The sequence below is a fragment of the Dermacentor andersoni genome, chromosome 7 (assembly GCF_023375885.2).
Source record: "Dermacentor andersoni chromosome 7, qqDerAnde1_hic_scaffold, whole genome shotgun sequence".
In the NCBI taxonomy this organism is placed as follows: Eukaryota; Metazoa; Arthropoda; class Arachnida; order Ixodida; family Ixodidae; genus Dermacentor; species Dermacentor andersoni.
Window position 1 is genome coordinate 169,216,914 of NC_092820.1, and position 27,830 is coordinate 169,244,743.

At 42.0% G+C, this 27,830-nt stretch overlaps 1 protein-coding gene across 4 annotated transcripts; it reads right to left on the reverse strand.

Moving 5' to 3' along the window:
• Positions 1-1,078: 1,078 nt before the first annotated feature.
• LOC126533029 (3'(2'),5'-bisphosphate nucleotidase 1) lies at positions 1,079-27,783 on the reverse strand. 4 transcript variants are annotated; one of them, XM_050180214.2, is made up of 9 exons: positions 27,629-27,783; positions 26,148-26,252; positions 22,240-22,347; positions 19,986-20,034; positions 16,930-17,021; positions 16,698-16,727; positions 10,425-10,625; positions 9,204-9,321; positions 1,079-2,580 (listed from the first exon to the last, which is right to left on the reverse strand). In XM_050180214.2, the coding sequence occupies exons 1-9, from the start codon at positions 27,761-27,763 to the stop codon at positions 2,423-2,425; spliced, it is 996 nt and encodes a 331-aa protein (XP_050036171.1). In that variant the 5' UTR covers positions 27,764-27,783; the 3' UTR covers positions 1,079-2,422. The 4 variants fall into 4 exon arrangements, with proteins under 4 accessions (XP_050036171.1, XP_054927683.1, XP_054927684.1 ...); XM_055071708.2 differs by having other exon boundaries at positions 16,915-17,021; XM_055071709.2 differs by lacking the exon at positions 16,698-16,727 and having other exon boundaries at positions 16,915-17,021; positions 27,629-27,782.
• Between the last annotated feature and the right edge of the window lie 47 nt (positions 27,784-27,830).

Below are 27,830 nucleotides of genomic sequence, written 5' to 3' on the forward strand. Positions count from 1 at the left end.
GGACCAGGACGAATTTTTCTTCCAGTCTGAGGCTTTTCTTTCGAGGGACCCGTATGGGTTCCCTTTGTACCAATTGCTACGAACGGGTGGATGTCTCATTTTCCCTTTATTAATTACTTCTCTCCACTTTGCAGGTTTCCGCAGAACTACTACGTCAAACACTTGCCTTTTGTTCGTGTGTTGTCGACAAATTCGACTTCGCCCTGCCATCTGCTAGCCGCCTGGTTAGCTCAGATGGTAGAGCGGCTGCCCCGGAAAGGCGGTGGTCCCGGGTTCGAGTCCTGGACCAGGATGAATTCTTCTTTAACTCTGAGGCTTTTCTTTCGAGGAACCCGTATGGGTTTCCTTTGTAGCAATTGCTACGAACGGGTGGATGTCCGATTTTCCCTTTATTGGGTACCATCTATAGCGTCACTGCCACGAAGTATGTGCATGACCCATGTGTAAATATTCGTTCAGACAAGATTGTCTGAATATATATGACGACACGGGTTTGATTATGCCCAGCACTGAAGAAATTTTAACGGATTTCTTTATGTAATCGAAGAGTGTCACATACACAGAAGCCCAAGTTGGTCTGGCGGTTGGTTTCAAACCTGGTTCCCTCAGCACAGCAGCCCGATGCTCTACCCATTAGACCATGGATTACCCAACAACCAGATTAAGTGTGTACAGACAGACATACCATAAACTGGGTGAAGTTCCCAAAGAATGCTAATCGTATTAAAAAAAATTCCTACCTTGATGATGATAATGTTGCTATCAACATGATTATGGCAGCAAATAAGTGTAGCACAGCTAGTGATTGCAATAACAGTTCTGTGTGCAAGTCTATGCATTGTACAGCAGTCCAAATTTCCAGTTATGAGAGCTCCACAGACATCAAAAATCAACAGGTGATACTCCCATACAGGTGAATCTGTTGCAAGCCAAGTTCTAGGACTTGCATGGGAAGGAAAAGTAACTGTTCAGAAAACTAAGCTAATGAACGCAAGGCTCAAACAAGCTTTCATGGCCTCGTTCACTCTGCGATAAGTTGGTTTCACATGAACCATGCATGACATAGACACAACTCTCATTAAAAATTTCAAATGCTGTTTATTAAATGTACAGCGATGAAGCGCATCGTCTAAACAAATCTTAGACCCGTACACCTGCCTTCCATAATAAATTGTGCAAAATATATATGAATTTCACTCTAACGTTCATCAGAACGGCACAATATTGCAGAAGTCTTGGGACAACTTTCAGCATTCAGCAAGGCATCAATGGGCACCTAAAGAGATCAACTTTAGTGTATAATTTTACCAATCCTCCGTCATTCTGAAAATACATACGTGAAATGTGCTATTACGACAACCTACAATCAGTTTGTAGTAAGAACAACAAAACTTGCACACCCTCCACTTGATGCTCACAACAGTAGATTTATTATACTGACACCTGTTATTACACTCAATGAATGCAATGGTTAACGCCAGAAAAATACACCGGGCTCAAAATAAAATGATAAATTAAAAACATTGCCACAACAATGACACTCAGCACTGCTGTTGCTATTGTTTCTGCAGACTTGTATTTGCTCCCTCATCACTGGTAACATATAACCAATAAAAATACTTTGTTTTCTTATCAACGGTATCAAAATTACGTTTACGAGTTTCATGGAATGCACACGTAAAAATAGTCATGCTGATAACTCAAAAATGTTATAATGGCTTCAATGTTTTGCCATCTTACCCTGAAGAAAATTAGAAAAGCAATATTTGGGCCAACAAGGCTGGGAAGTGCACAGAGAATCTAAACTACATAAAAGCAAAAAAACGAAACATGCATATACAAGGAAAATAATTATGGTGTACTACTCTTAGCTAACACCATAAAATATTGGTTATAGAACTTATAGTGCTGTTCATTCCCTTCCTCAATAAATCATTATTAGCTTTTACAAAAGTACATCAGAACTTGTTATTCACAACAAACCACACATGACACTTTTTTAAATGTAGCCAATGCTCTGGACTTGCTTAGCTAAACCTTTCCAGGTATCAATAAACTCTTTTGTCTGAGCTAAAGAGCTGTGCGTAGCTAAGAGCTCTGCATATTCACCAGTGCTCGAAGTAGAGACAAAAACCAAGTACCCTGGTTCTACACTCTTACACTGAGCTTGGGAAGAAAAAAAAGAAAGGAGCTAACAAATGCACAGAGCAGTGCATAACAGAAACAATATATGTATGTGTCCTTCTCCACTCCCAACGAAAGCACAAGAACAGACTAAATAAGCGGTCTACAAACTGGTACAAAGCTAGGAGAACTGAAGAAGCTAGCACTCCAGAATGAAACTGTCCCGGTACAAAAGCCAACAAAAGAGGTACTAGAGCTCTAAATGCAGCCCTGTTGTCCTGTAGAGAATAGGCAGTGGCTAGGATTGTGTTGTGGGTACGGGCAGTGTCTTGGCAACATCGGGAGGAATGTGATTCTTGAACCACTCATGCTGCTCCTTGAGGCAAGTGGCGAGGACGCCGCCACCGTTGACGTGCTCGACATCCTTGTGGTACTGTAGCCGGTTGCCGTGGATGTCTGGAGTTTCGTACATAAATTCACATAAATATATTTGCAGTCAGGGGAACTATTGTGGGCAAAAATTGTATGGGGAAGTATGACGTGAAATACCTCTTCAATAGCTCAACAGTGTAATTTCCTGCCCTTATGTCTATGAGTTGCATGAATTCACCATCGTGTAGGAGTTGCCAAAGATTGCATATGTCCCAAACTAACCATAGAGCCTGAAATCATGCCGACATCACAGAAAGTTGTCAGTGTAGAGAAAAAAGAAAATGCATTCTTAATTAGCTCTAACTTATTCACATTTCATTTGTCTATGATAGTATAAACAGTCACATGTGCTACAAGTCACATATACAGTTCACCTGAGCTACAAGTACCAGTAATCCTTTTAATTCCCATGTACCAATATATTTTTGTTCAAGCAAATCTTTGTGCATTACATTTGGATTTTGAAAAATATCTTATATGAGCAGTTTATCTCTTATAATGACCAGACATTTTGATGAAAGACATCTGCCCTGAAAGACAGTCTTTCCCTCAGAACACGTGTAACGTTTGAAAGTAATTACCTGAACAGGTGATAATGAAAGGTATTAAAATCATTGACGAATATGTTCAAGTACCAAAACTAAAACGCATGATGCAAACCGAGGTGATGAGCGTGGCTCATTTCTGGCAAGCAAAGCAGAAAAATCTGTGGCCTGGACAGGTACAGCTTGCCCTTGGCACAGTACAAACAGCTGGGACGAGCACAACTTGAGCTTCATAGCAAAAGGGTTAAGGAACCTTTTCAAGTCAAGGGTTTTCAACCCTGTTTTAGCTGGATCATCTACAATTATCTATAAGGACTTTCCCAAGCTGAAGATGTCCCACCTAATGAATATGGAGGCTTGAAAATGGCAATCAGTCAAAAGGTTCAAACGTAATCAAATTATGGAGTTTAACGTACCGAAGCAACACATGGCTATGAGGGGCGCTGCATTTGGGGGCTCCAGATTCGACCACCTCGGTTTTTATTTATTTTTTTTTTATGTGCACAAGTATTTTCTCCTTTCACCCACATTGCAATGCAGCTCAAACCAAAATCTAAAGAATAGACATAATAAGTAGGTTGTGAAAAATGTAACGTTTATTTATACCTCTAAAGAGAGTGCAAAGCGTGAGGCATGCTGAAATAGTCGGAAAGCTGAATGTGCTTTCACAGCAGCTTCAGGTTTTATAACCGCGGTGCACATCGCATCCAGCTGTTACGTGAACACTGGCAGCAATTCTCTAGTGTGCACGAAATCAATGAGTGACTCGATTGACAACAGCGCACTTTGCGTGAACATCGGGGTTAGGGTCAATCTCGTCGTCTGTTGTGACCACGGCTGCCTTGTCGGAGACCTCTTTGCAGAAAAGCATCAGTATTCCCAGAGCTGTAGATGAGCTCCCAGAGCTCGGTAATGTAAGCGGCTTGCACCATGTTGGTTTTACTATCATGGGGGAGTTTTGCCCTGGCGTACAAAACCTGCCTTTTTTGTTGATCACCATGGCCACTGGTTCCAGCCTGTATGATCCCAGCGCTCCTGATTTTGAGAATCATCTATATTGTTGAGTGAGCGAGCTTATACTTCTTTGGGTCTTGCAAAATTTGCAGCTTTGTCTCAAGCAACACAACCTTGCGCTTTGTCGGTGCCATCTTCTACATACTGGGTTGACTGCTGCTTCAGGCTGCTTCTGTGAATTTCGGCATTCGATGAGAGAAAAAGAGATTACAGAAAGGGTGAGTGCCACTGCGCTGCTTAGCATTTCACTTTTTTTTCTTTCTCCCTCTCTCTTCTCTGCATGCGTAAGGCGCACAATCGTGACTGACGTGGACACGATGCAGCTGGCACCGTCTTGTGGTGTGCTGCGCCAACTCATCATGCTTTCCATGGCGCGATACACTGTGCGGTAATGGCGGCAGATATGAACTCAAGTAGGCAAACTTTTCGCCCCGTCTTGGCATCATTCATTTAGGAGGAACTTAGCAACGCAAATGTCAAGCTCATAATACATGGAAAATGCCATCCAGAAGGCTGATCATTGTATCCGATATGCAGTTATAACGTATCATTATATATCAATCAATCAATCAATCAATCAATCAATCAATCAAGTTTATTTTAATTCTGTCAAATATACAGAAAGAAGGACTGTGACAAAAAGCTGTTTGCCAGAACAGCTTGACTAGGTTACAGCCCCATGGAAAAATGGAGCGGTAACAGGACGGTAACAGCACTACCGTAGTTAGGACATGGATTGACTAATATAAAAAAATATAGTATTTGGAAATTTTATTAGTGCATAGTTTTTTATATTTGCATGTTTCTGCACTGTACCAGACACATAATCAGAGTTCTTTTTGCAAGGCAAAACGATTCAGATTTCAATATCACAACAAGACCAAGCTATAGCATGAAAATTTTTCAGTTTTTATCCCTACAGCAGCTGGAATTACTACTATGTTACACTGCATAGCTAGAAGAGTTCACTTACATTCAAAAACATGCTTATGGAAAACTTGCAGTATATTGAATCGCCCACTAGACACCACTAATTATGCAAGATAGAGCGAGTGTACTTAAACTATCCATGATTGAGGAAAGGTCAATTATGAGCCCCCTCCACCCACCCAACTTGTCACTGGGACATATTAAATTCTTGAATTTAACATGCCAGAACCAAGATCTAATCATGAGGCATGCCATAGTAGGGACTTCCGATTACAATTTTGACCACTTGCTGCTCTTTAGCATGCAACTATATGCAAGTACATGAGTGCTTTTGCATTTCGTACCCATCAAAATGCGGCCGCCACGACCTGAATCGTAACCTCAAGCTCAGCAGCATAACATATCTCGAAGGCTATGCTTTCACTGGCTGCATGAACGATTACGATGAAGCGAAGAATACATCATAGATTCCATGTATTAATAGTGCATCTCTAAGGCTATGCTTTCACTATGCTTTTGCTGACTGAATTCAGCAGGTGATTTCGCAGGCCAGATACACGTCATAGATGTTTGGTTTTGGACACCACTTATCCCAGAACAAGTAGTTATTTCACTACTTAATTTTTCATATTATTAAAAATATTTCAACAAAACTATTTATATTTGCTTTCATGTGTCAAGGCCTTAGCAAAGCATGCTGTCAGATGACACAGTGTCCTGCAGCGATTCAATCAAATCCAAGTTATAGCAATTGTCCCATCATTTCAATGGCGGCACAGCACTGGTGCAGTGTCGGTTCACTTGCCATCTTCACAACCTGCCAAAGTCACCTGGTCAGCCATTGAGGTATGACAACTACAGCTACCTCTATTTGAGGCATTGGAGTATTGGAATGTGTTTTGTTCACAGGTGCCAACAAGCCCAACAGTGAGGGAAAAGCCGTGTATGCAAAAGAAAGCGTCACTGCAAACAATGGCCATATTTGAGAACTTCGGATCTTGCACCGGCAGCCAGCAATCAACAGCCTGAGAAATCTCAAGTCCAGAATGGTGGAGTGTATGCCACACACACGCGTTAACATGTGTTACCGTCCTACCCGTGCAAACATTTGTGTGCCTGGAGATGTTTGCCGCTGTAAAGAGGCAACATCAGAGGGGAGACCCTGCACCAACAAACCTTTTTTTTTTATTATTTCTAAGTCGATTTTGATTAAACTTGTGGAGTTTATGTATTTCCATGTGCCAATTCCAGATATACATTGTTTTTTTTTTTACATATTAAGTATACTGCTAGAAATTTAAGAAATTCATAACATGCTTGGAGGTGGGCTATTTAGTGAACTATATATGGTGTAATATATGTCGACATATAAAAATGATCTTGGGTAATCAGAGCAGGCAGTGAGTGCGAAAATTAATGCTCCAGACTGGTTGGAACCAAAGTTACACAGCATGTTATGTGTAAACTCATATTGTGTAAACTTGTGTAAACTCATATTAACACCAATGACAAATTACCGTATTAGTTCTGTAAATATTTCTCTCATAATAGGCATTTGTCAGTACTATATGCCCTATGCAATCTCTATTTGTCTGCTTTCCTGACAAACAAATAATTATTGCATTAGGGTAAGCAGAACCAGAGGAATCAATACTCCAAACCAGTCACACCGCCAAAAATGCTGTTTCGAGAAAACAAGGAAAAACATTTCACAACCTGTTTATGATGATTACAGCAAAGGCTAAATCAATCAAGGATGATACAGGGTCCAATCAAGCAAGAATAAATGCTCTACACCAATCTGGAGCATCGGGATGCATAAAGATATTTGGGCCAATTTTTGGCTCCAAAGAGTCCAGTCTCCCCTTAATGCTGATGAATGTAACAGATGTGATCCCACCCTCAAGCTCAGCAGCAAAATGTTGTAGCCACTCACTAGCGCAGCAAGTATTAAAGAACTTAAACTGAATGTATTTATGCTTAAAGAGATAAAAATTTTCGCCATGCTGTGGCCGCTAAATGCAACTACTGGTTCTACTATAATTAAAATTAATTTGTGGCAGAAATTTCTGTGCATAATTATGCATTTATGTAATGACTGTCTCAATATATCGTTCTTGTAGCCAAAGCTCTAAATGATTGCAGTTTCAACTGTCATGTACTTTATTTCTTTTTTACTAAGTTTCTGGGTGAAAGAATGATCCTTCTATGCATAATAATAAATCTGACTTGTAATTACTGTTAAACAATAGACAAACTACTCAAACTAGCAGAAATGGCAGTGCTTTCTGTGTTAAAGCTTTCTATCCTAACAGGTTTGCAGATGCATCACATTTTGTTTTTCATATCTTCGAAAATGTGATCTATTTCTGACATGTTGTAGATAATTCTGTTTGAATTGTGTTTTATATTATTCTGTGTAGACTGCTGTTTATGTCTGTACTAAGTAATCTTGTTCAAAATATGCTCAAATGCGATTGCTTTGCACTAAAGTTGCGTAATATACTGACACGTGAACTTGCTTATCTTTTATGGGTGAGCGCTTTTACTGTCTAAGAAATGTTATCGCTCAGCACAGGACGCGCCTACATGTATCGGAAGTTTCTAGAATGTTATCGATGCTTCTATCTGCCATCTGTTGTCGCGGAACCTTGTGTAATCTGATTGCATGTATGCGAGATGCGAATGGTGTAGAACTTTGTGGAAGGCACGCAGGTCCCAGCGATTACTCTGATGTATAAAAGCCAACGCGCTTGACCCGCTGATCAGATTTTGCCGATTGCAGACTGTGTTTGTCGCTGTCGCCGTTCTTTGAACGTAGCCTGTTTTTGTGGGCACAGGTTTGCCCAATAAAAGTTAGTTTTGTCTTTCACAGTATTGTGACTGTGTTCTTTACGGTCACTACCACGTGACAATACCACAAAATTACACTTGCTTGGGCACCGCCATTTTTGTTTAGAAAAACAACCAAGCACCGAAAGCGATCGTGCCGCAAACATATCACAGCCGCCATCTTGTTTGTTGATCACCCATTTGAAGCAGCAGCATCTTGCTACTGACATGTGACAATGGTCTCTGCACACCTAGTGCAGTGCGCAATGTGCGCCTCTGCGAGAAAAATGCCGCAGGAACAAGGAATTCCATGTCCCACCGATGTGGAATTGGTTATGGTGCTTGAGATGGCAGTGGCTGCGTGGAGTGCTACACATCGGGTCATGACTGAGCGATCGTTCTGAAATACGCATTCTTTGCATCAGTAATGCTGGTTTTGGTGCCACTCGGCAGGCATCGTGTGCAGATTCAGCGCCCGACATAGATTTGCGCGAAGGGGCCGTAATCTCGATCGACTGCCTTCGGGTATACGAGATACGATCACTTTTGTGCTCGGCACCGGACGTATTGGCGCCTACGGGTGACAGCGTGCGCTGGAGAAATGCTGCTGCGTGCTTGGAGCGCTGTTGCTTTGCATCCCGTGCCGAGTTACGTAAAATCTTGCAAAAGTGATCGTATCTCTGAAACCAATTGACCGAGAATACTGCTCCATGGCAGTGCTGCCACCATTGAACAACGCATGCGGCGCACTTTGTACTGTTGGCCATGTGGTTCTATATATTTGCAAGCTTGCCAAAGTAAGCTAACGAAATTTTTACAGTAAGGTTTCGTTCTGCGAGACATTACCCATGTGTGCCGTTTCGTTTTGCAACAACAAATTTCTCGCAAAAGCGAATTTTTTCACAATCCCCGCCAATTTCGTTATTGCAAAGTTCAACTGTATGTCCATCACAGTATCCCACTTTGGATGTCCAATGGATGTCCAAATTTGTTTTTTGGACATCCGTCGGATGCCTGATGGATGCCTGTGAGACATTTGCGGAAAATCAACAGAATCCGTTGGAAATCCATACATCCATGGTTGCTTGGCAAGGCCTAAACAGTCGATTGTTGCAAAATATTTGCTTAGTTCGGATATTCAAGTATACCGAATAGTTAATTTTCGTATATGAATCGAATACTGCATGCTTACTATTCATATTCGAAACTTGTAATATTCACCCACCCCTACTCGGAGTGTAAGTGGAACCCCCCAGTAAATAGTGGTGACCTCAGCTCTGTTACAGTTGTGGTTCTGCGTATGCTTAAATTGCTCTTGCTGCTCACCTGTCAGGAGCCCCCCAGTGGCGTGGAGGATGGCCTCCGGAGCACAGGTGTCCCATTTCTTGCATCCGTTGCTCGGGAACACATAGGCGTGCGCCTTGCCTTCAATCAAGAGCAGCACCTGGGAGAGCCAAATTGGAAATGAGCACATCGGACGTTTAACTAAAAACGTGTCGCCACCGGTAAAACACGGAAGAGGACCAGTAACAGGAAATCTTTAAGTGCCACGAAAACCCGTGGCAGCTAACATGGTGACGATGACAAGTACAGCACAATGGCACAACAGCTCATATGTCGTAGACAGAGCATTCGAATTTGACTAAGGGCAAGCAAACTTATCTTTGCTGACAACTTCTTCTGTGACAATGTCATGATGAGAACACTTTTTTTTTTGCACTTTACGGATGAACCGTAGAAGACCCGAAAGAGCCCATAAAACCTACCATTGTAAAGTGAAGGATACGTTCGCTGAGAGAAGATGCAAACTACGGCCTCAGGAACATGAGCACAGCATGAATGATCTAATGTATCTGCCCCCAAAAGTCACAATAAATTCTTGCTTCTGAGTGAAGCAAAGTATATTCAAACAAGTTTAGCGGCTGCCTAGTGAGAGCACTCCTGCTGGCATTCTTCAGGCATTTGTATAGAGAATCAGGGCTGGCCCCAAGTTAAAGTATTAACTGATTTTTTTATTTGGTCTCAACATCCAAAACAACAGGCAGGTAAAAAAAAATTAATTATGGTCTTTAACATCACATTATGGGCTATGAAAGATGATGATGTGTGGTGTTTTATGATGCAAGGGCCAGGTTTGGCCAAAGAGCGCCAGGCCAATGGTAATGAGATCAAAGTGAAGCGATAAATTACGAGCAATGGATGTGACAGGGCTGCAAGGGGCCTAAATGATCAATGTAAAGTGTGTAAGAGCTACATGTAATAAAACTATGACGACTATGAAGCGTGCCAAGGACGCGAAAGATGAAAGATGTGTGGGGCCATTTAATGTGTGTCCAAAGCACAGTAAATAAGTATTTCTGCATTCGGGCCTCATCAGAAAGCAATTATTGTGGCTGGACATTGAACCCATGCCCACTTGCCCAGCAGCAGAATGCCACAGCCTTTAAGCCACTGCTGAGGACCAAGCTCAAGCTTCAGCTCCAATTCAAGCTTGACACATAAGTGAAGACAAGAAGGAAACCAAAAGAATGAAAAGTGGTCAGTTACCTTGTGGCCTGCTCCTCCGACACGAAGCACTTCATCCGGCTTCATGGACTCGATGCAGCTGTTGATGACTGGACTCGAATGGGAACGTGTCGTGGTGATAATCCTCTTGCCAGCAGGGGGTGGTGTGCGCTTGATGCCAAATGCACCGACGCCGACGATCCCCCACATTGTTCGTCCTTGCTTGTAGACGTCCTTTTCCACCTTGAAGTAAGAAATCGAAACAACTTTACGTTAGAATTTCAAATTCATGTTGAAACTTCATTGTGAAAAGTAGCACGAAAGTACTGCCCAGTACAGGTTGCCGTGTATGCTCAATTATTTCATGCACACTTGAGCTTAGGTCTAGAGGCATTGTAACTTAAGTTGGTATGTGTCCTTTGTTGGAACTTCAGTATGAAAAGTATACACAGGTGAAACGAAGACCACATAACACAATGCTAGTGTCACCTGGTCTTTCCAACTTACTTAATTCACGACTCTTCTAAGCATAACTAGAAGTCATATGCATTAACTAATTGAGCAGACGCAGTGACCTTAATTATACCAACTACTTTGAAAGTATTGCCTATGATTTCTTTTATATATAAGCAATTTTTGAAAAGACCACCAGTGGCAGAAAGCACATTCTGCCACTTCAAACTAAGTGCTTGAATAGGTGGACATAATTAGCACAACAGAGTAGTGCAACATGCGATTAGCTATTTGACAAAATTCTACCTGGTTACCTTCAGGCACCTGTTGTAGCTGTAATAGCATGGCAATCAAAGCATAAAGGTACAAAACACCTAGCCACCGCATGCAAACAGCAGGAATAGTTAGTGAGCAGAATGGCCAGGTTTAGAATGACTATGTCACCAAACCTACCAGAAAGCAAGGAACACATTGAAGAACAATCTCTCCACTGGCACCAGTGCAACCAGGAAGGCATACGGATTTAAGTCAGATGAGCTCAAGGACAAGTCAAGAAATATAATGGTAAGAAAGACACCCAGGAAAAGGAAACAGTGGACAAGTGCCACCTTGTTGAGCAAAATGCAGCTGTGCAATAATGTCATCCATTGCCACAACAATCACAGCCAATGAAACAGTTATGTTTTCAGCAGTCAGATGAGATAAGCAGGCAGCACACTATGAATCCCCCAAAATGTTCAACACATTATCTTTCTGTTCCAGGGAGTGATATTTTATCCCTATACACTCTCAATGTTATATCAGTTAGGGTGCAATTTCAGCCACAACATAACCAATATTTATTCATTTGGTCACTTCTGCTTAAAACTGTGTGCCTGGTAATTCCTAGTCAGATGCACTGTGAACATGCAATGCATTCCTGATAGGACAATGCTACAGTGCACACAGTGTAGATCACAGTGCTGCAGAAAGGAAGTCGCATGACAATGATCGTTGTGGTACAAAACTTAATACTAACATTTTTTTATGGGCTTAGTTCCCAGATCTAAGACATCCACAAAAAATTAAATTTTTTTCTTTTCGGACATTTTCGCTAACACAGGTTCTTCAAAGCAGCAATCTTAATTTGCAATACTTATAAAAAGAATGGTATCAACAGAAGCAGGCGCAATGCTTAACAAGCTTCATAATTTCTATTGTACTCCCTCTTAGACTAGACCACAAAAGTTTATGAGCAACTCCCGCCTATACATAATCTGTTTCAAAATGTAATGTGGCACTGTATGGGAGCTAGAACGCCTGTTGTACATTACTTGTTGTACATTACTAAACTTGAACACGCTCTATTACACCCTCTGGGCCGTAATTTTGCAACAAAACAACAGTTATAATCAATATTGTGCATGTTTAACTCTGTTAACACCATGCGTAGGCACTTTCCTCTCAGGAGTGCCATGTGCATCTCAGTATTCCCAACAGGAAAGCACTAGGCACACCCTGTGTTAAGGCTCAATCACACCTGCGACTTGAGGAGGTCGCGCAACAATTTGCAACTGGCGACCAAAGAGTGACTGAACTGCGAACGATGCTCACACCAGCAAGCCCGGCTGAGCGCGACCTGGAGATTCCTGGAGATTCCTCGCATTCCTGGAGATTATCATTCTCAGCGAGGAGTCCAGGGATCTAAGCAGCTTGCGCGCACTTCGATGGTTTCTCGTTTCAGCAACACCCATAGATTTTGATTCAAGCGAAGAGGAAGATGTCACTATGCTGATGTGTCAGCTGTGGCAGTGTGAAAGCCTCCGAAGAAAAAGCGACGCTAGTGCATGCACCCGTGCTTCCGTTCGCGATAAGTGGCTGCTCACGCTAGGCACCTCCTGCTTGAACTCCGCATGCATGACCAGGAGTATTATCAAGAGTAAGCTGTAATTTCCAATACGTGTTGTGTGGGAATCGGTGCATTATTTTCGTGCATTCTTTTGCTGATGTTCAGCTTCCTGCGAATGCTACCACGTACATTCAGCACGTTACTGGAACTGCTCCACCTTAGCATCACGAGGCAAAACATCAATTACATTCCCGTACTCTGCCATGGCAGCGTAGACTTTGTATTTGGTGCAACAGAGGAGGTCCCTGGATGAAAAGAGCTGATAACATAACTTTCAGCATGCCGCTGATCGGTTTAGCAGTTTTGCAACTATGATTGCGCGATTGAAAAATTGAGCAGCGGGCGACTGGCCCAAAATAGTCACTTTTCGACAAAAACGACCCTTTGCGACCAACTTGGTCACGCAACTGCTGTCAGTCGCTCGTGTGAATGAGCTCTTAGGGAAAATGCATACATAATTGATGATGACTTGTTATCAAGCAAAATTACACTCTAGAATGTGTAGCGCTTAAGAGTGTACTGTCGAACCCACTTATAACAATACTGGTTTTTACAATATATTGGTAATAGCAATGAGCATAATGGCACCATAAACATTTGTATGTTTTCCATGGTGAAATAACCCTCTTACTACAATGCCTGGATGCTACATTATCAGTTATAATAATGAAGTCTGGCTGCTAGGTGTCCGTGCCGAAAGGCAGTGAATGCGAAATCCTTGAAAAGAAATAAGAAAATGAGAAATTTGAGTGCTGCACGATGGCTCGCTGCCCCAACAGCGGCCGCACGCTCATTTTCCAGCCTTCTCCGTGCGCCTCTCTCCTGTCGCCGTTCTACCCCTCCAAACACGAATGGGCTGCACCCTAAGCGCTACGCCCCGCCACCCTTCAAAACACAAATGGACTGTGCCAACTGCACTGCTCCCAGATTGCTCGCTGGATCCTCATTCAGTGCAGTTCTGCAAACCTCTTTAATCGCTCACGTTCGTCTTTGTTGGTAGCATCAAAATAGTTCCTGGCCACGTGGTTTCTCAGCCTCGTTTGACATGCCGCCGAAACAGGAAATCGTTGGTCCACCCACTAATCATTGGCAATGCACGACGTTGTCAGTGAAAAGAAAGCGCACGGCTACAGATTTGGAAACTAAGTGTTTCTAACCGATGAGGTGATGATTGCAAACGTGCTTGCATTGGATAGTGATGGCACAATGGTAGCGATGACGCAATAGGGCAGGCTGGCTGCCTCAAATGTTGCCCTCCCTCCCAGAAGGCCCGGCAGATGATTCAGTCCCTCCCTCTGGGGCTTTGTTTTTGCGAGGAACGTTCCGTGAAGCACCTGGATGCCTTGGAAAAAGATGTTGGCAAGCTTCGCGTAAAGCATGCAAGGCTGACGGACATGGGGTTTTCTTGTGCAAGCCAGTGAGAAGTATGTGGCAAGATGCTTGTGGCGATCTCACCTCAGCGTTTCCTCTGGATTTCTCAAGTTGGCAGGCTGCTGCAGCAACCTTATTGCATTTTAAAGTGAAAGCTTTACTGGCCGCGAACTTGCAATTTCGCCGTGGCGGTGCTCCGAGGAGGCACATGACGTCACAATGCTCACCTCGCTGCGGATATTTCTCTCTCTCTCGCTCCCTAGTCACCACTGCGCATGCTCCACTAGTAGCACTGAGCCACAGGTGTTCCACCGCTGCGCAGCACCACGCCTTTCTGCCGCTGTCATTTGGTATGACGTCACACCGCGTTCCTCGTCATTGCGCTCGCCTCCGCTCGCTTCGCCAGCTGCGTCGCATGCCTGATAACATGTCGGAGGATTGAAAAGAAGAACTCGCATGGGCCGCAACCACAGGTGAGGCGGCAGTATGGACGGTGACAGTTCTCATAAGCAGGAGGAGGCCTGGAATCGTCATCAGAACAAGATGAAGAGGAAACGAATCGCCCAGGAAACAGACTAACAGTTCGCCGAACGACTGGCTAAACGTCTCAACATAGCTAGACAACCAGACTAACCTGGACTTGCAATCAAGATTAATCAAGGCTAACCATGCTATGCCTTAGCTTTCGCTACGTATGTCCTGGCATAGCCGAGCTAAGCCACTGCCAATTTTTTTTATAAGGCCTCTTTTGGGGCCACCAAAGCAGAGCTCGCATGTCACTTGCTGCCCGTGACCCTTCTTTGCAGTAGTTATAGCAGTGCCATTTTTTTTATGTTAACTGCCGCAGCTTGTTAGATGCGATTGGAGCGCCCATGAAGCTGTTAAACGAGTGAACATAATCAGCAGCTCGATGGAGGAAGGTGGTGCGGAATGGCACTGGCCCCCCTGCTATTACAGTTTTCTCAGAACAGCTCTGTCATCCCCCTATTTTGATTATTTCATGCAACCCAGTTATAACAATTATCTGTTATAACATGGAATTCCCGTGGCACTTGAATATTGTTATAAGTGGGTTCGGCTGTAGTACTTGAGATTGCAAAGATGACAATTTTATCTGCACTGGCATGATTGCATGCCTTTGGCCGGGCAACACCGGCTGTAGCATTTTGTACACCAGTGCCAAATTATTTTTGAACAGAAGTAAACAGGCCACCCCATTCTGATATTGCACCATGCTGCCTCAAACTTGCGGAAAGAGGAAGCTTTAGCTCGAAGCAAATTTCGATTTCCATATTCAAATACATGTTACGAGAAGAAATGCTTTCATTAGGCAACTGCCAGACCAATACTACTTAAATTTGCACTGTTTAAATGAGAAAGTTAAAATGTACTGACTGTACAGAGCAGATATGTTTTCAATTTAGTGCGAAAGTATAACGACTGCCAGAAAGATTCCGATTTCAGCATGAGTAAAGCATTGGCTTTGCTACTCCAGAAATTAGCATGAAACACAGATATATGTACTACAACTACCTATGTCAAATGCATTTCTTATAACACCTAAAAAGCGTGTTACTTATCAAATTAAATGCGTTCTATAACAAAGTACACAAGATTGCTGCTTTGTTTTCATTTTATTCCCAAATCAATGGCATAACTGAAAATATGTACTGTACTTACACGAACATAACCTATTTTATTATTATTTAATTTTTTACTTTTCGGCCTCAAAATGCACCTTGCATTATATTAGGGTTCATGACACATATATAACGTGCTTCCTTATTCTCTCTATTGCAACCTTGAGCAAGATGATCGGTGCTGTTGTGTGGGTGTGTCAAGCATGTGATCCTCGAAGTTGTGTGGCAGAGCACCACACAACCTCTAACACGCTTTGCTATGTCCGATTGTGTCACAGGCACTTCTGAAGTGCTGCCTGTCAAATAACATTGGTGGGTGTCACAGAAGACGGTGCAATAATCACCCACAGTGACAAAGACGTCAGCACTCGTCCCTTCAGATTGCTTTGTGACGGCACTTCGCAGTAACAATGAATAAAGCACTGCAGGAATCTGTCTTTATGCACTGTTTCCCGTATCATTGTGGCATCACTGCGGGTTACAATCGTAATACATTTCTTTTTTTCTTTTTCTAAGAAACAAAGTCCCCCCTCGCATTACATTTGTGGTAACATTATTTGATGCACATATATTATAACAAATAAACTTTGTCTGCTTTAGATGTCTTAATCGACGCAATTTACAAAATTGCAGCAACTGTTTTTGGTGCAGGGTTAATGAATAATCTTTTTTAAAGTATTTTTCCAATTCACAGCGACATTTTAAAAAGAAATATATGGGTGTACATAAGAAAAACACGGCTCCACGCAGTCGGTAGGTCCTAACTTTCCCTCTTCAATGCAACAAACTTCATCAAAATCAGCTCCATGGATGCCGAGCAAAACAATTTCTCCGTTTCGATCTGAACTAAGACAAAATATCGCATGGAATACGTTCCCATCTGGAGCAGTCAAAAACTGAGCACACAAGAACAGATAGCAGAGAATGACAGAGAAAGAGAGAGAAGTAGAAAAGCAGATAGACCCGTGCAGTGGCTTCGTGTTCCCTTGGGCCCTGCAGGACAGGTGCGTGTGCGTCCGTGATGGAAGAGAGGAAAAAGAAAAAGATTTAAAAAAAGACAGGACAGGAAACAGACGTCAGACAGTAGGCGAGGCAGCTGTAGCGATTACTGGACAGCTGCGTAGAGTAATAAAGACATGTGGCAGGACAAAAGGAGGGCGAAGCTGTGGGGGGGTCTTGCCTGAATCCTCCTCACCTGGTAGTTGTAGTAAGGCTGATGAATGACACCGCCGACTGCCTTACCCTGCACCGCGATCCCAACCAGTATGGTCACGTGATCCAAAAAGCCTGCAAAGTAAGGGTTCAGAATTGGCAGTGAGAGTTTAGTAAGTACAGAAAGCCGAGCACTTTGGTATGTTTTGCACAAAGTAGTAAACAGTTAACCTTAGGCAATCAAAAGCATTTACCCACTGTGTCGTCCTTCCAGCCATTTACTACATCATGTGTTTTACATGCTATGCTGCAGGTATACTTATGTGAACAAACACATACTGAGTGTCACTACTTGTTGCTGGGCTGCACTCTGTTCGATAGGTAGTATATGCCGACATGCGAGCTATCCAGGCACTTCCCAACCATCCGACTGGAACCAGTATTTTCAAATAACCGCAAATTTAGTACAGTTTGAGCAAATGTCAATCTGGTAGCATGAGGCTACACAGGAAAGCTAAGTGTCAACCGAAATTGACGGAAATGTTGATGGGTAAAGCAGTGAACACATTATGATTTGTTATTGTAGACGTTTCCAAAATAACATTGAGTTACTGTTAAGAAAATTTAATTTGAGTGTTAGCATAAATAAAGCAATTCAATGCAACTGCATTACCATGGTCAATTGTCACAAGCCAAAACAATACAGAACTGTATCCAAGGCAAGCAGACGAAGAATGGCATTTTCATTGCAAACCGCACGGGAATGTTTACAATAACTTAAATCGCAGAACTGTGGCTTCAGAATTATTGTTGATCTTGCACTGTGTTATTTAATTTACTTTTTAAGCATGCTTGTGTACTGCATACTTCTATGCAGCAGGAAATGTTCCACTAAAGCACTAACTGGTGAGTGTGTTCACCGCGAGTGTTACAACCTTTCCAATGAAAACCTGTGAATGACACTAACAGCAAAGTGCATTCACTCAAAGTGACACCAAAGTTGCCCCTCTGAGAGGGGTATTAGCCACAGAAAAAGGCAATTTAATTAATGCCTAGCACACATATCCTACAGAATGGTGGTCGACAATGTTGGCATGCAACATCACTGTGATGAAAAGAACAAGCAAGAAAAGTGCTACAATGTCTGGAAACGCTAAATGCAACAATTGTGCCAGACTCCCCCACAGCCTGGCACTTAGAGTATACAACATGCCAATGGCACACTATGGGCCAGCTGTTACAGGCTTTGCCACAAACCTCACTTCATCACCACCGGTGCATCAGTATGCAGACTTTTCAGATGATGGGAGGAGGAAGAGAGGTTATGAATATGTATGAAAGAGGGAAGGGGGGACTAGGCAGAACAAAGACTCCACGCAAACATCAATGTGGCTTTTACAGGTAAAATAAAACATAATGGTCTAGTTGGTGCACTTGTCTATCTTAATATGTGATATCAATTCACTGCATTAGACCATATATACAAATAATAATTAAAGAAAGAGAAACAAAGCAAGGACTGCTCGCTCGTGTACAGCTGAAGACACTTGTGGCTGTCCACAAACCCAGAAATGCACCCGTTGCGCCTCTATGCAGCAGTTTCACAGCCCACGTGTTAGAAAGTGCTCATAGATGTTTGATCGCAGCAAGTCACGTTGAAATCATTGCGCACTCAAACGCCATCTGTTGTACGGGATGCAAAACAGTTCCCTGTCATGTAGTGTCATTGTTTCACTTGCTTGAAGCTACTTCCAGACAAAAGAGATTACAGTAATTGCACATTTTGTGGTGCCAAAGTCCAGACCACGCTTGTGATACGTACTTGCAGGGTAATTTGCCTGATTCAGCATATTTGCAGCAGAGTGGACTGGGATAGTATACAAATGGCTGTGTGAAACACATATTTGAATCAAAGCTAAAAGCAGTGCAAAGTCACTCTGTCACATGCAATTAAATTTGTAAGGATACATCAACATTAGACATTCCACAAGAAGACCGTTTGATGATAAAAAAAAGTATGGAGCACTCTTAAGATAGCACATCAAAGGAAACCAGTAGGCTAACTAAAAAAGGAGACCAGTTTACTCCCTTAATTTAGGAACAACAGCCCTGAGAGTTCGGCTACCAGACTGGCGTGACTCATCTGATGGAGCTTTAATTTTTCTGCCAATTTTAAGCTCTCTAAATATCTTGAAAAGCATTTTTGTACACACTTATTGAAGCACTCATTCAGAGAGAATAAAAAGAAAATAAAGGAAGTGTTCATCAGTCAGGTTGATGAAATAGCAACTGGCAACATGTTCACTAGGGTTGAGGATTGGGCGAGTTGGTGTCGCTTCTAAAACTGGTATCTATCTTATCTTCTCAGAAACTTATCTTCACAGGAACTAAGATATCTTGTTCAACTTAACCATGCATGACAGAATTGCGTGTTCTGTTACTCATGATGGTATAGTCTTCTATCGGTGTGACGTTTTGTGAAGTGTTGTGACGACATTGCTTGATGCTTTCTTGTAGCTGTGTATTTTGTGCAACTTGCCAATAAACAAGTTGGAAGTCAGTGCTCCGTTTTTTCATCTGGCCGACTCGGCTTGTTTCTTCCTTTCGATATTGCACTGTACCAGTTTTAGAATGGTAACACGTTCAAAATAAATGTCTGTGCCGGATGAGACTTAGACCAATTAACTTCTTCCATGCACTGGATAAGCTGGGTTTGTGCGCTTTTCTAGTAAAAACAGCCAAGGACGAGCTGTGTTGTCGATGGCACATTTCATTTTTCTATCAATGCCCTGGACGGGCTGGTTTCATTTCAGTGCTTTGCCATGCTTCTCGTAGATAGCAGCACATGATTCATGGGGCAGCTCAAGTAGGAGCTTGTTTATTCTGGCGGAGGTAAAGCAAGGTGGCCACTGGGATCTTTAAAAAGCTTCTATATTGCAACATGGCTGAGTTTTTAAATAAATAAACACTTAAAAAAGTGTCTTCAGATTTTTTCTTTAAAAATTCTGTAATTTTTTATCATTTTCATTCAGAATTCGTAATGGCGCGACATGGAATGGGTTGAGGCAGTAAAATTCAGCGCCACTAGTAACAACTGACCTTGTGTATACTCCTTAGTCCCATCCAGGGGGTCCACCCAAATGACGAGCTGCAAGAAGAATTACATCAGTGGTTGACTGCATGCCACTGCCTATGTGCGGGCTCAACTTTAAGGGGAGAGTTGAGGCTGAGACCAAAAATTTTTTAATCTTTATTTATTTGCGACACTGCCAGTCTCAGTGAGACCAAAGCAGGTGGGCATGATTACAAAAAGAAACATACAGCTATGCTACATGGTACAGTAAAAGACAAAAAAAAATATCAGTTACATGAAGTACTGCAAAAATCACCAATGATGATGTGAAATACAGTAGTACTTTTCATTAGCATGACAACTTCACTCAATAACAAATATAGTACTGCTAGAATTTATATTCTTCGAAGTATGGTGCTGAAAACTCGTACATATATGTAATGTTATGTGCTTATTTAGATTACGAGGCCAATTTTTGTTTATCTCCTTTGGTTCTAATATCATGTGACTTCTTAGATTGTATTTTGTAAAGATTTCCAAAATATCATTTCCTCAGATTTAGCCAAAGAGGGTATCAATAGCTTCTATGTACATGATTCAAGGAACGCTGCAAGACCAGCCTAAATGCTCTGCCTACCCTAGAACAAAAGTTGCGAGACTTTGACATTGAAACTCAAGAGAGAGTTCTTCTGGAGCTTAACTTCAAGGTGTTGCATAAGACAAGCACAGTGTGAAGACCACACGCTTAAAGTGTGCCTGCAATGTTTAAAATTTGCACATGGTGCAAAAACAAACTTTCAAGCAAAATCCCTTGCAGCATTCCTGTCAAGAAAGCCCCTCTTCCTGCCACACAATCAAGATGCCTCTGTGTAGAGGTGGTACGTACAACTGCCTCTACGTCAGATGTACTGCCTGCAATGTCAGTGATTATGATACATAATTTCGGTAAATCATCCAATGCACAAACCAACCCAATGCTCCAATCCACCACTGGGCGATCCAATCCACTAGTACACCATCCATCTTTTTTCAGCACCACTCTAGACATGGACAGGCAAAAGAACACAGGACAAATGCTGTGCAAGTGCTTTTGCCTGTATGTGTCTAAAAGGGGTGCTGTAAAAAGATGGATCGGTACCAACATGCTCAATTCACAATGCTATTAAGGAGTGCACCATGCAACAAAAAAGGAAGGAACTAAAAAAATAAGGTGGGGCTCCTGATGTAAACGTGTTTCAGTTCCTCGACTCTGGCATAAGAAAAGACGGGGATGGAATGTCACTTCTGGATGCTAGCCACAACAAAGGAGGAGAGTGTTGATGTTGGAAGTGAAGCTTACCTCCTGGCGGCATAGTAACCTGCCATTTGAATTCCTTTTGTGGATGTCCTAACACCTTTCCTTAAATACCTCAGCGGCAGGCTCGAATGAGCGCAGTGCCTTGATCAAATATATTCTTATAGAAATTTTTGAAAGGGGCCTAATATGATCAAAGTTATGGCGAGTGCAATCAATGCTTAATTTCTCGATTCTCTCTCAACTTATCAGTTCTTCTGAGCTGTGGCAGAGCCAATAGCAATGCTCTGCCGATTGGTTGTTTGCTTTGTTTTATTCCTTCTGTGGTGCACTTAAGGCAAGCCTTCAAGGTTGGCGTCTTCACAGAGGCACCCAAGGATGACAAAGAAACAGTCACAAGACAGGCGAGATGCCTTAACAACTGCCACTTCCATGTTATCTGGAAAATCTGAAACAGTCCTCATACATGGTCCCCATGGATGGAGTCTGTAGGCAGTCTAATTTTCTGTAACGTCACTGCCGACAGCACCGAAAGTGAAAAAAAGCAGGGTCCTCAAAACCTGAAGGAGAGAGCAAGCAATCTGTTATGTGAAATTGCACGGTCTCTGCTGCATGCAGCAAAATGTTTTTGAGCACGCATGTTTCAAGAAGTTCAAAGCACAACTTTTATGGTAAACAGAGTTTCTACGAGTGAGAAGATTATGTAAAATGTAGGGAAGGTGCGGCGTGGCCACTGCGAGTATACAGTACCAGCTGCTGTTAGCATAAATGTCTGTGCGAAAGAACACAACCACACAAGGACGCATTGACGGGACAGTTAAATGTGTTGTGTTTTAGCAAGGACTGCTGGCAAGAATTTTAAAACATGATGCCACTCATAAAGGAATGTGAATGCAACGTAACACAGAAACAGTGTTCTCCATGTCTCTACAATGCCATAGTACATGAAAGTATGATTAAATAAAAACCAACGATGAAGTGCTCACATCTTCCTCTTTGACATTCTTGAGTTCATCAGGCAGTGCCATTGACAGGACATCCTTGTCGTGGTCGGTGATGATCCAGTCGTCACTAATTTTCTTCTCTTCTAGTGTCTGCAAATTGATTGTCAGAACAATAGACTAACATTGTAGCACTTACAAGTGCTATAATGATGGGCAATTTACACTGCCTCACCGCAAAGCCTAGACTCACAACAAAGCCTAGACTCAGAAACAGCAGAGGTAATTCCTTTTCACAAGTCTGGCAACCGGCATAGCCCCCCGTAACTATCACCCTATTTCTCTTATGTCAGTTACTTGTAAACTAATTGAGCATATTATTTACACCCATCTTGTTAATTTCTTGGACTCAAATAACTTTTTCCACAGCTCCCAACATGGCTTTTGTAAGTTCTTTTCATTAAAAACGAAACTACTCATATTTATTAATGATTTGCATGCTGCCCTTGACACAGGTGTGGAAATCGGCTGCGTCTTCCTAGACTTTATGAAAGCATTCAATAAGGTTAATCATCAGCTGCTTTTAATAAACGTACACCGCTTACATATTGACCTGCTATTGCTCCAGTAAATAGAATTTCTTTCTCATGATACACAGTTTGTTTACACTAATGATACCGATTCTCCTGAGGTACCTGTGCGTTCAGGCACTTCCCAGGGTTCTCTTCTAGGCTCACTACTTTTTAAAATTTAGTATATACACAAATTACCTAATTATATAAGTTCATCCATTTGTCCTTTTGCTGACAATTGTTATATACCGGAAAGTTACTAATTATGCCGACGTTGAACGCTTTCAAACAGACCTTAATAATATTACGCATTGGCGTGAGCTCTGGAAAATGGAAGTTAAAATTTCTAAAAGTAGAACAATGAGAGTTTCCCGTAACTATACACCTTTGCCTAACTACTCTAATTATTTGAATATAATCCCGCTTGAATTTGTTCAAACTTAAGTATCTTGGCTTACTCATTACTATCTCTTTGTTATAGGCTGATCACATTAAGTAACCTCCAAATCCAATCATATGCTCAGTTACCTAAAACATAATTTCTCCCTTGCACCATCATCATTAAAGAAACAGCTATATATATCACTTACCTCCGTGCTGTGCTGTGAGACCCCGGCCAGGGGTCTCTGTATGACACCCTGGACAGGTAACACCTATCAACAAGCTCAAAGCAGTCCAAGATCGCTCAACACGTTTTATACTTTCGAACTATCATCGAACATCCAGTCTAACTACCAGGAAAAATAGCCTTAATCTCCCTACCCATGTCATGTGAAGAAAATTATCACGCTTCTGCGCATGTGCTTAAATCGCGCAGAACACAGCCTGCTCCTTTCATATGTTCCCGCCTTGATCACCAGTGAAAATTTCATATTCCTCGAGGAAACATGATAACACATTCCCACTCATTTAAAATTTTTTTTTCCGCACATGTATGTGTGCATAGCGCAATGATCTGTGTGTCACCATGTCATTTCATGTACCTTATGACAACACGCCATTGTCTTTCATTCATACTTTATTTTTTGCTGCTTCCTTCTGATCTTATTTTTTATGTAAAGTGCTCCTCATAAATTTGTAAGTGTTCTTTCTATACCCCTCCCTTTTACAATGGTGTAAGGCCTTGAGGGTACAATAGATAAATAAATAAATAAATAAATAAATACTTTAGCAGGCAACACAGTATAGCTAAACCAGAGGTGCGGTCATAAAAGCTCACTCTGTGCCCTTCACAGTGCACTAAGTTTTGATCTGCAGCGCTTTCTATGCAATAACTACCTCGTATATTACAACTACAGCCTGTGTTCATATGGTTAAGCGAAATCACATGTTATTTGTGCACCTTTGTTATTCCAGTATGCCCACTACTAAGGTTCAACCACGATTACAAACGGTGCACTGTGGTCTCTGGTCCCGAAAATGTGTCACTCCTCTCCTTCGGCTTTTATTAAGTAGCTTATATCTGCAATGCCACCCATGTAATATTTTGCAATGTAAAAGTACTACAAGACTTAATGTTGCACTGAATTACATTATGCATACCTATACCTTATTTATAGGTAACACACTATTTTCTTGGTCACGAATGCAAGGCAAGAAACAAAAATATAAATGATGCAGTACAGGGCCATTTGTCCTTGGAAGGTAAGGCACCGGAGATAGAGACGATGATGACGTTAGAGATTATCTCCCCCTTCCAGATATAAAACCTACACACATTTCATGTGGGTTTCATCTCTTCAGAAAGGAATAACCTGTAGCCTCATCATCATCGTCTGTCATAATCGCACATCATAATCGGTGTCCTAAATTTTGGTAGCTCAACTCTCGAGCAAAGCGCATCAGAACGTGTTTTCATTCTCAGCCAGGCTGGACACTAGATCTGCTGCCTTGCTCTTCTTGAATAAAAGCAGGAATGACAGCACGCCACATCAGCAGCTGTCACGTTATCCCATAGTATTACATGCAGCATGACCTTTCTTCTTTCTTTGCTGACATACGCAAAAATTGAAGGAAAGGCAAGAAGGGTGAGCAGCATGATAGAGACTTTTTCTGCAGGGGCAGTTTCACATGCAGGTCCATGTGCAAACCACATCTCTTGTTAGGAAGCCATACACAATCCATCAACAAGTGCAGTCTATGTTGTCGTCACAGGTACAAGCAAGGTCAAAATTTTACGGGGTGTGGGTTTGGCAAGAGTCAAATGTCAGCGCAGTTTTAGATTTCAACCATTAGAAGAGTACAACATGATTTTTGTAGCACACACTAGTACACGTAGTACAACTGAAATCCAGGCTGTACCCCATGCCCTGGTTCAGGAAATATTCTGCTTTTTCTCTGATACCGTGCCCAGTAACTTCTTAACACTGACTGTACAAGGTAAATAGCAACTACACAATGTTAACAGAAATGAAATGCACAAATTTATACAATGACTAAATGAGACATACACCTGCATTAGTATACACAATTAATTAATGGCATTTATAGTGACTGATGCGACACATCACCCTAACGTCTACGAATTCAGGATTATTCTGCAGGCTTTCTCTATAAATTTAAGAGTTTCTAATAACAGTGGACTACCCTGTACTGCAATGTTTATGATTTTGTTTCTTGCCTATGTTAGATATCAATACCTTAACCTCTTCATGATAAAAAGAAAGCAGTTGTGAGAGCACAGTTACTATCGCTAGTTCCTGTTCTATTGTTTTTTCTCTCTTCTCTGATGTTGCTTTCCTTTTTCCAATGAGATTTCCTTGGCAGAAGAATAATCCAAGCATACGCAATTGTGGTTACAAGCCTGTGAAAACAAATTACAAGCAGGTTCTGCTGGTGCAGCTATGATACAATTAAAACCCACGGCGAAATAAATCCCTAGAAACACGAAAAGACCAGTGACAGCATTGGGCTTTGCGAAGTGAAACCAATGCACAGCCCTAGTGACAGCGCACTGCCTAGAAATGCATAAAGCGTCTTCTGTAAACAACTTTCATGAGTTTAAGTATCAACAAGTGGGTTTCATGGCCCAATGGAATGCGGCCACGGTGGCCAGGGAGTCGAAGTCACAACCTCTTGCTCAACTGCAGAACGCCGTAGCCACTAAGTGACTGTGGTCGGTGGTGTAATTTACAAAAGAAAAAAATGTTCCAATTCTATAGCAGCAGATGGGCTTGTAAGTGCAAAAAAATTCATTCCACAAATTGTTCACAAGTGCAACTTTTTGAAACTGTAGGACACCTGCAAAATTGTGAATAATATTTGGTCATTAAGAGTACTTCGCCACTTACACCAGGCTGCACAGCTGGAAAAAGAAAGAACATGCTGTCTGCATGTTTCTAGCCACAGCTGATGCATCAGTTGACGAACTGAAATATTCACCTCCTCTCCAATGATGGTCAGCTTGGGGAATTGCTGGGAAAGGGAGGTCACAATGCAGCGCTGGACGGAGCGGTCTGCTTCGGTTTGCAAGTCGTTGATACCTTCCTAAAGAGGGAAGAAGGAATGTACAAAAATCCCTTCTCTGTATTTCTTAGTTCTGGTTCAGTGAAACTATTGAGTGGTCAAGACTGACAGAAGTTCATTTTCGGGTGGAAATAAAAAACCGAGAAAAGTATGCCGAATATTCAGACAATAAAAACCAAAAACGCTGAACTCTAGATGCATGACATGCATCTTTCCTAGCAACTTCCAGCTGAGGTGACGGCTATACATGATTATTTTTTAATAACGCAGAGACCAATCAAACAGGTTATTGAATGTCTCCCGTTTGTGAAAACACATTGACAATTTCTTTAAATTCATTCTAGCACAGAGCTTCCAATCTGCGTGATTTTAAGCTGCATTTTGAGGACGTAAGTTTCTTCACTGACAGAAACGACAAGAAAAAACATTTCTACGTCCCCCTCAGTGCAGGTATGCAATGCTGGAGAACACTTCGTTTACAGCGGCAATAATGTTGATAACGACAAACAGTTTTTCGAGAACACTGACCGCTGTAAAAGCGCGACTGAACGTCGTGCAGATAACCTTGAAAATTAACATTACCGAAGAGTCACGTTGTAAGAAGAAAAAGAAAATTTTGATAATCACGTAGTGCTTATTTGGTGCCTGCCAGTACGGATGCGGCACAGCGACTCATTAAAATGAAACGAGTTGTTAGCAGTCGTCGCATTATTATTATTATTATTATTATTATATATATATATATATATATATATATATATATATATATATATATATATATATATATATATATATATATATATATATATATATATTTTTTTTTTTTTTTTTTTTTTTCTCTCAACACGCTGGAAGCCAAATTCGCTTTTGCAACAGTTCGCAAACCGGGAGGAATGAAAGCTAATGACTGGTCTGCGTGTCGCCGAAGTGCAGATAAATGCTCAAGGTAGTTTCCCAACAACGCTAGTGCTTCGCCAAGCGTTCAGGACAGCCTTGGGGAAAGCGGCGACGGGTGGAATGAACAGACGGAGAGAGCGCACGTAACGATGCAAGCACAAACCCAGAGAAACAGCAAGTTACACAAAGCAAGAAAAAAGCGAAGGCCTCTTCCGGCTATCGTACAGCTGCGGAGGACACGGCAATCAAGCGGGCCAACACCGGCGGCACTCTCATGACTGCCGATCACGCGATGCCGCAAACCGCTAAAAGAGAAAGTTTATTTTTTTTTTCACAGACATAACTATCTTGTCTTCACTGAACAATGTAAGCTACCTGACCTACTCTACGGCACGTCGATAAGGTGCACAACTTGAGAGAGCCGCTGATTAGAAATTTGCGCCAAATGCACGGCGAAAAGTAAATGCGAGGAAACCACGTTAATGGCAAGAACCACCGACCTTTTCGACGATACCGAGATTCCCGCTATTCATGATGTCCTTGATTATTTTTCCAGCGCTGTTAACGATTTTAACGGTGTTTGAAATCACCCTCAGGACGAGGGGACCAGTCCCAGCTGCACCGCACGACGCCATGATTGTTTGTGGCCTAATCTGCTAACGCTGGATCACGGCTGCCACATCAGTTCAGTGTCTTGCTTTA

Excerpts from the sequence above, each read along its gene's own strand:
- LOC126533029 (XM_055071708.2), bottom strand. The coding sequence starts at position 27,763 with ATGGCGTCGTGCGGTGCAGCTGGGACTGGTCCCCTCGTCCTGAGGGTG. Across the intron at positions 20,035-22,239 it reads AGAATGTCAAAGAGGAAGAT|CTCGTCATTTGGGTGGACCC; the intron begins GTGAGCACTTCA and ends TTCTTCTTGCAG. Across the intron at positions 10,626-16,697 it reads AACACGAAGCCACTGCACGG|GTGGAAAAGGACGTCTACAA; the intron begins GTCTATCTGCTT and ends TCTTACTTCAAG.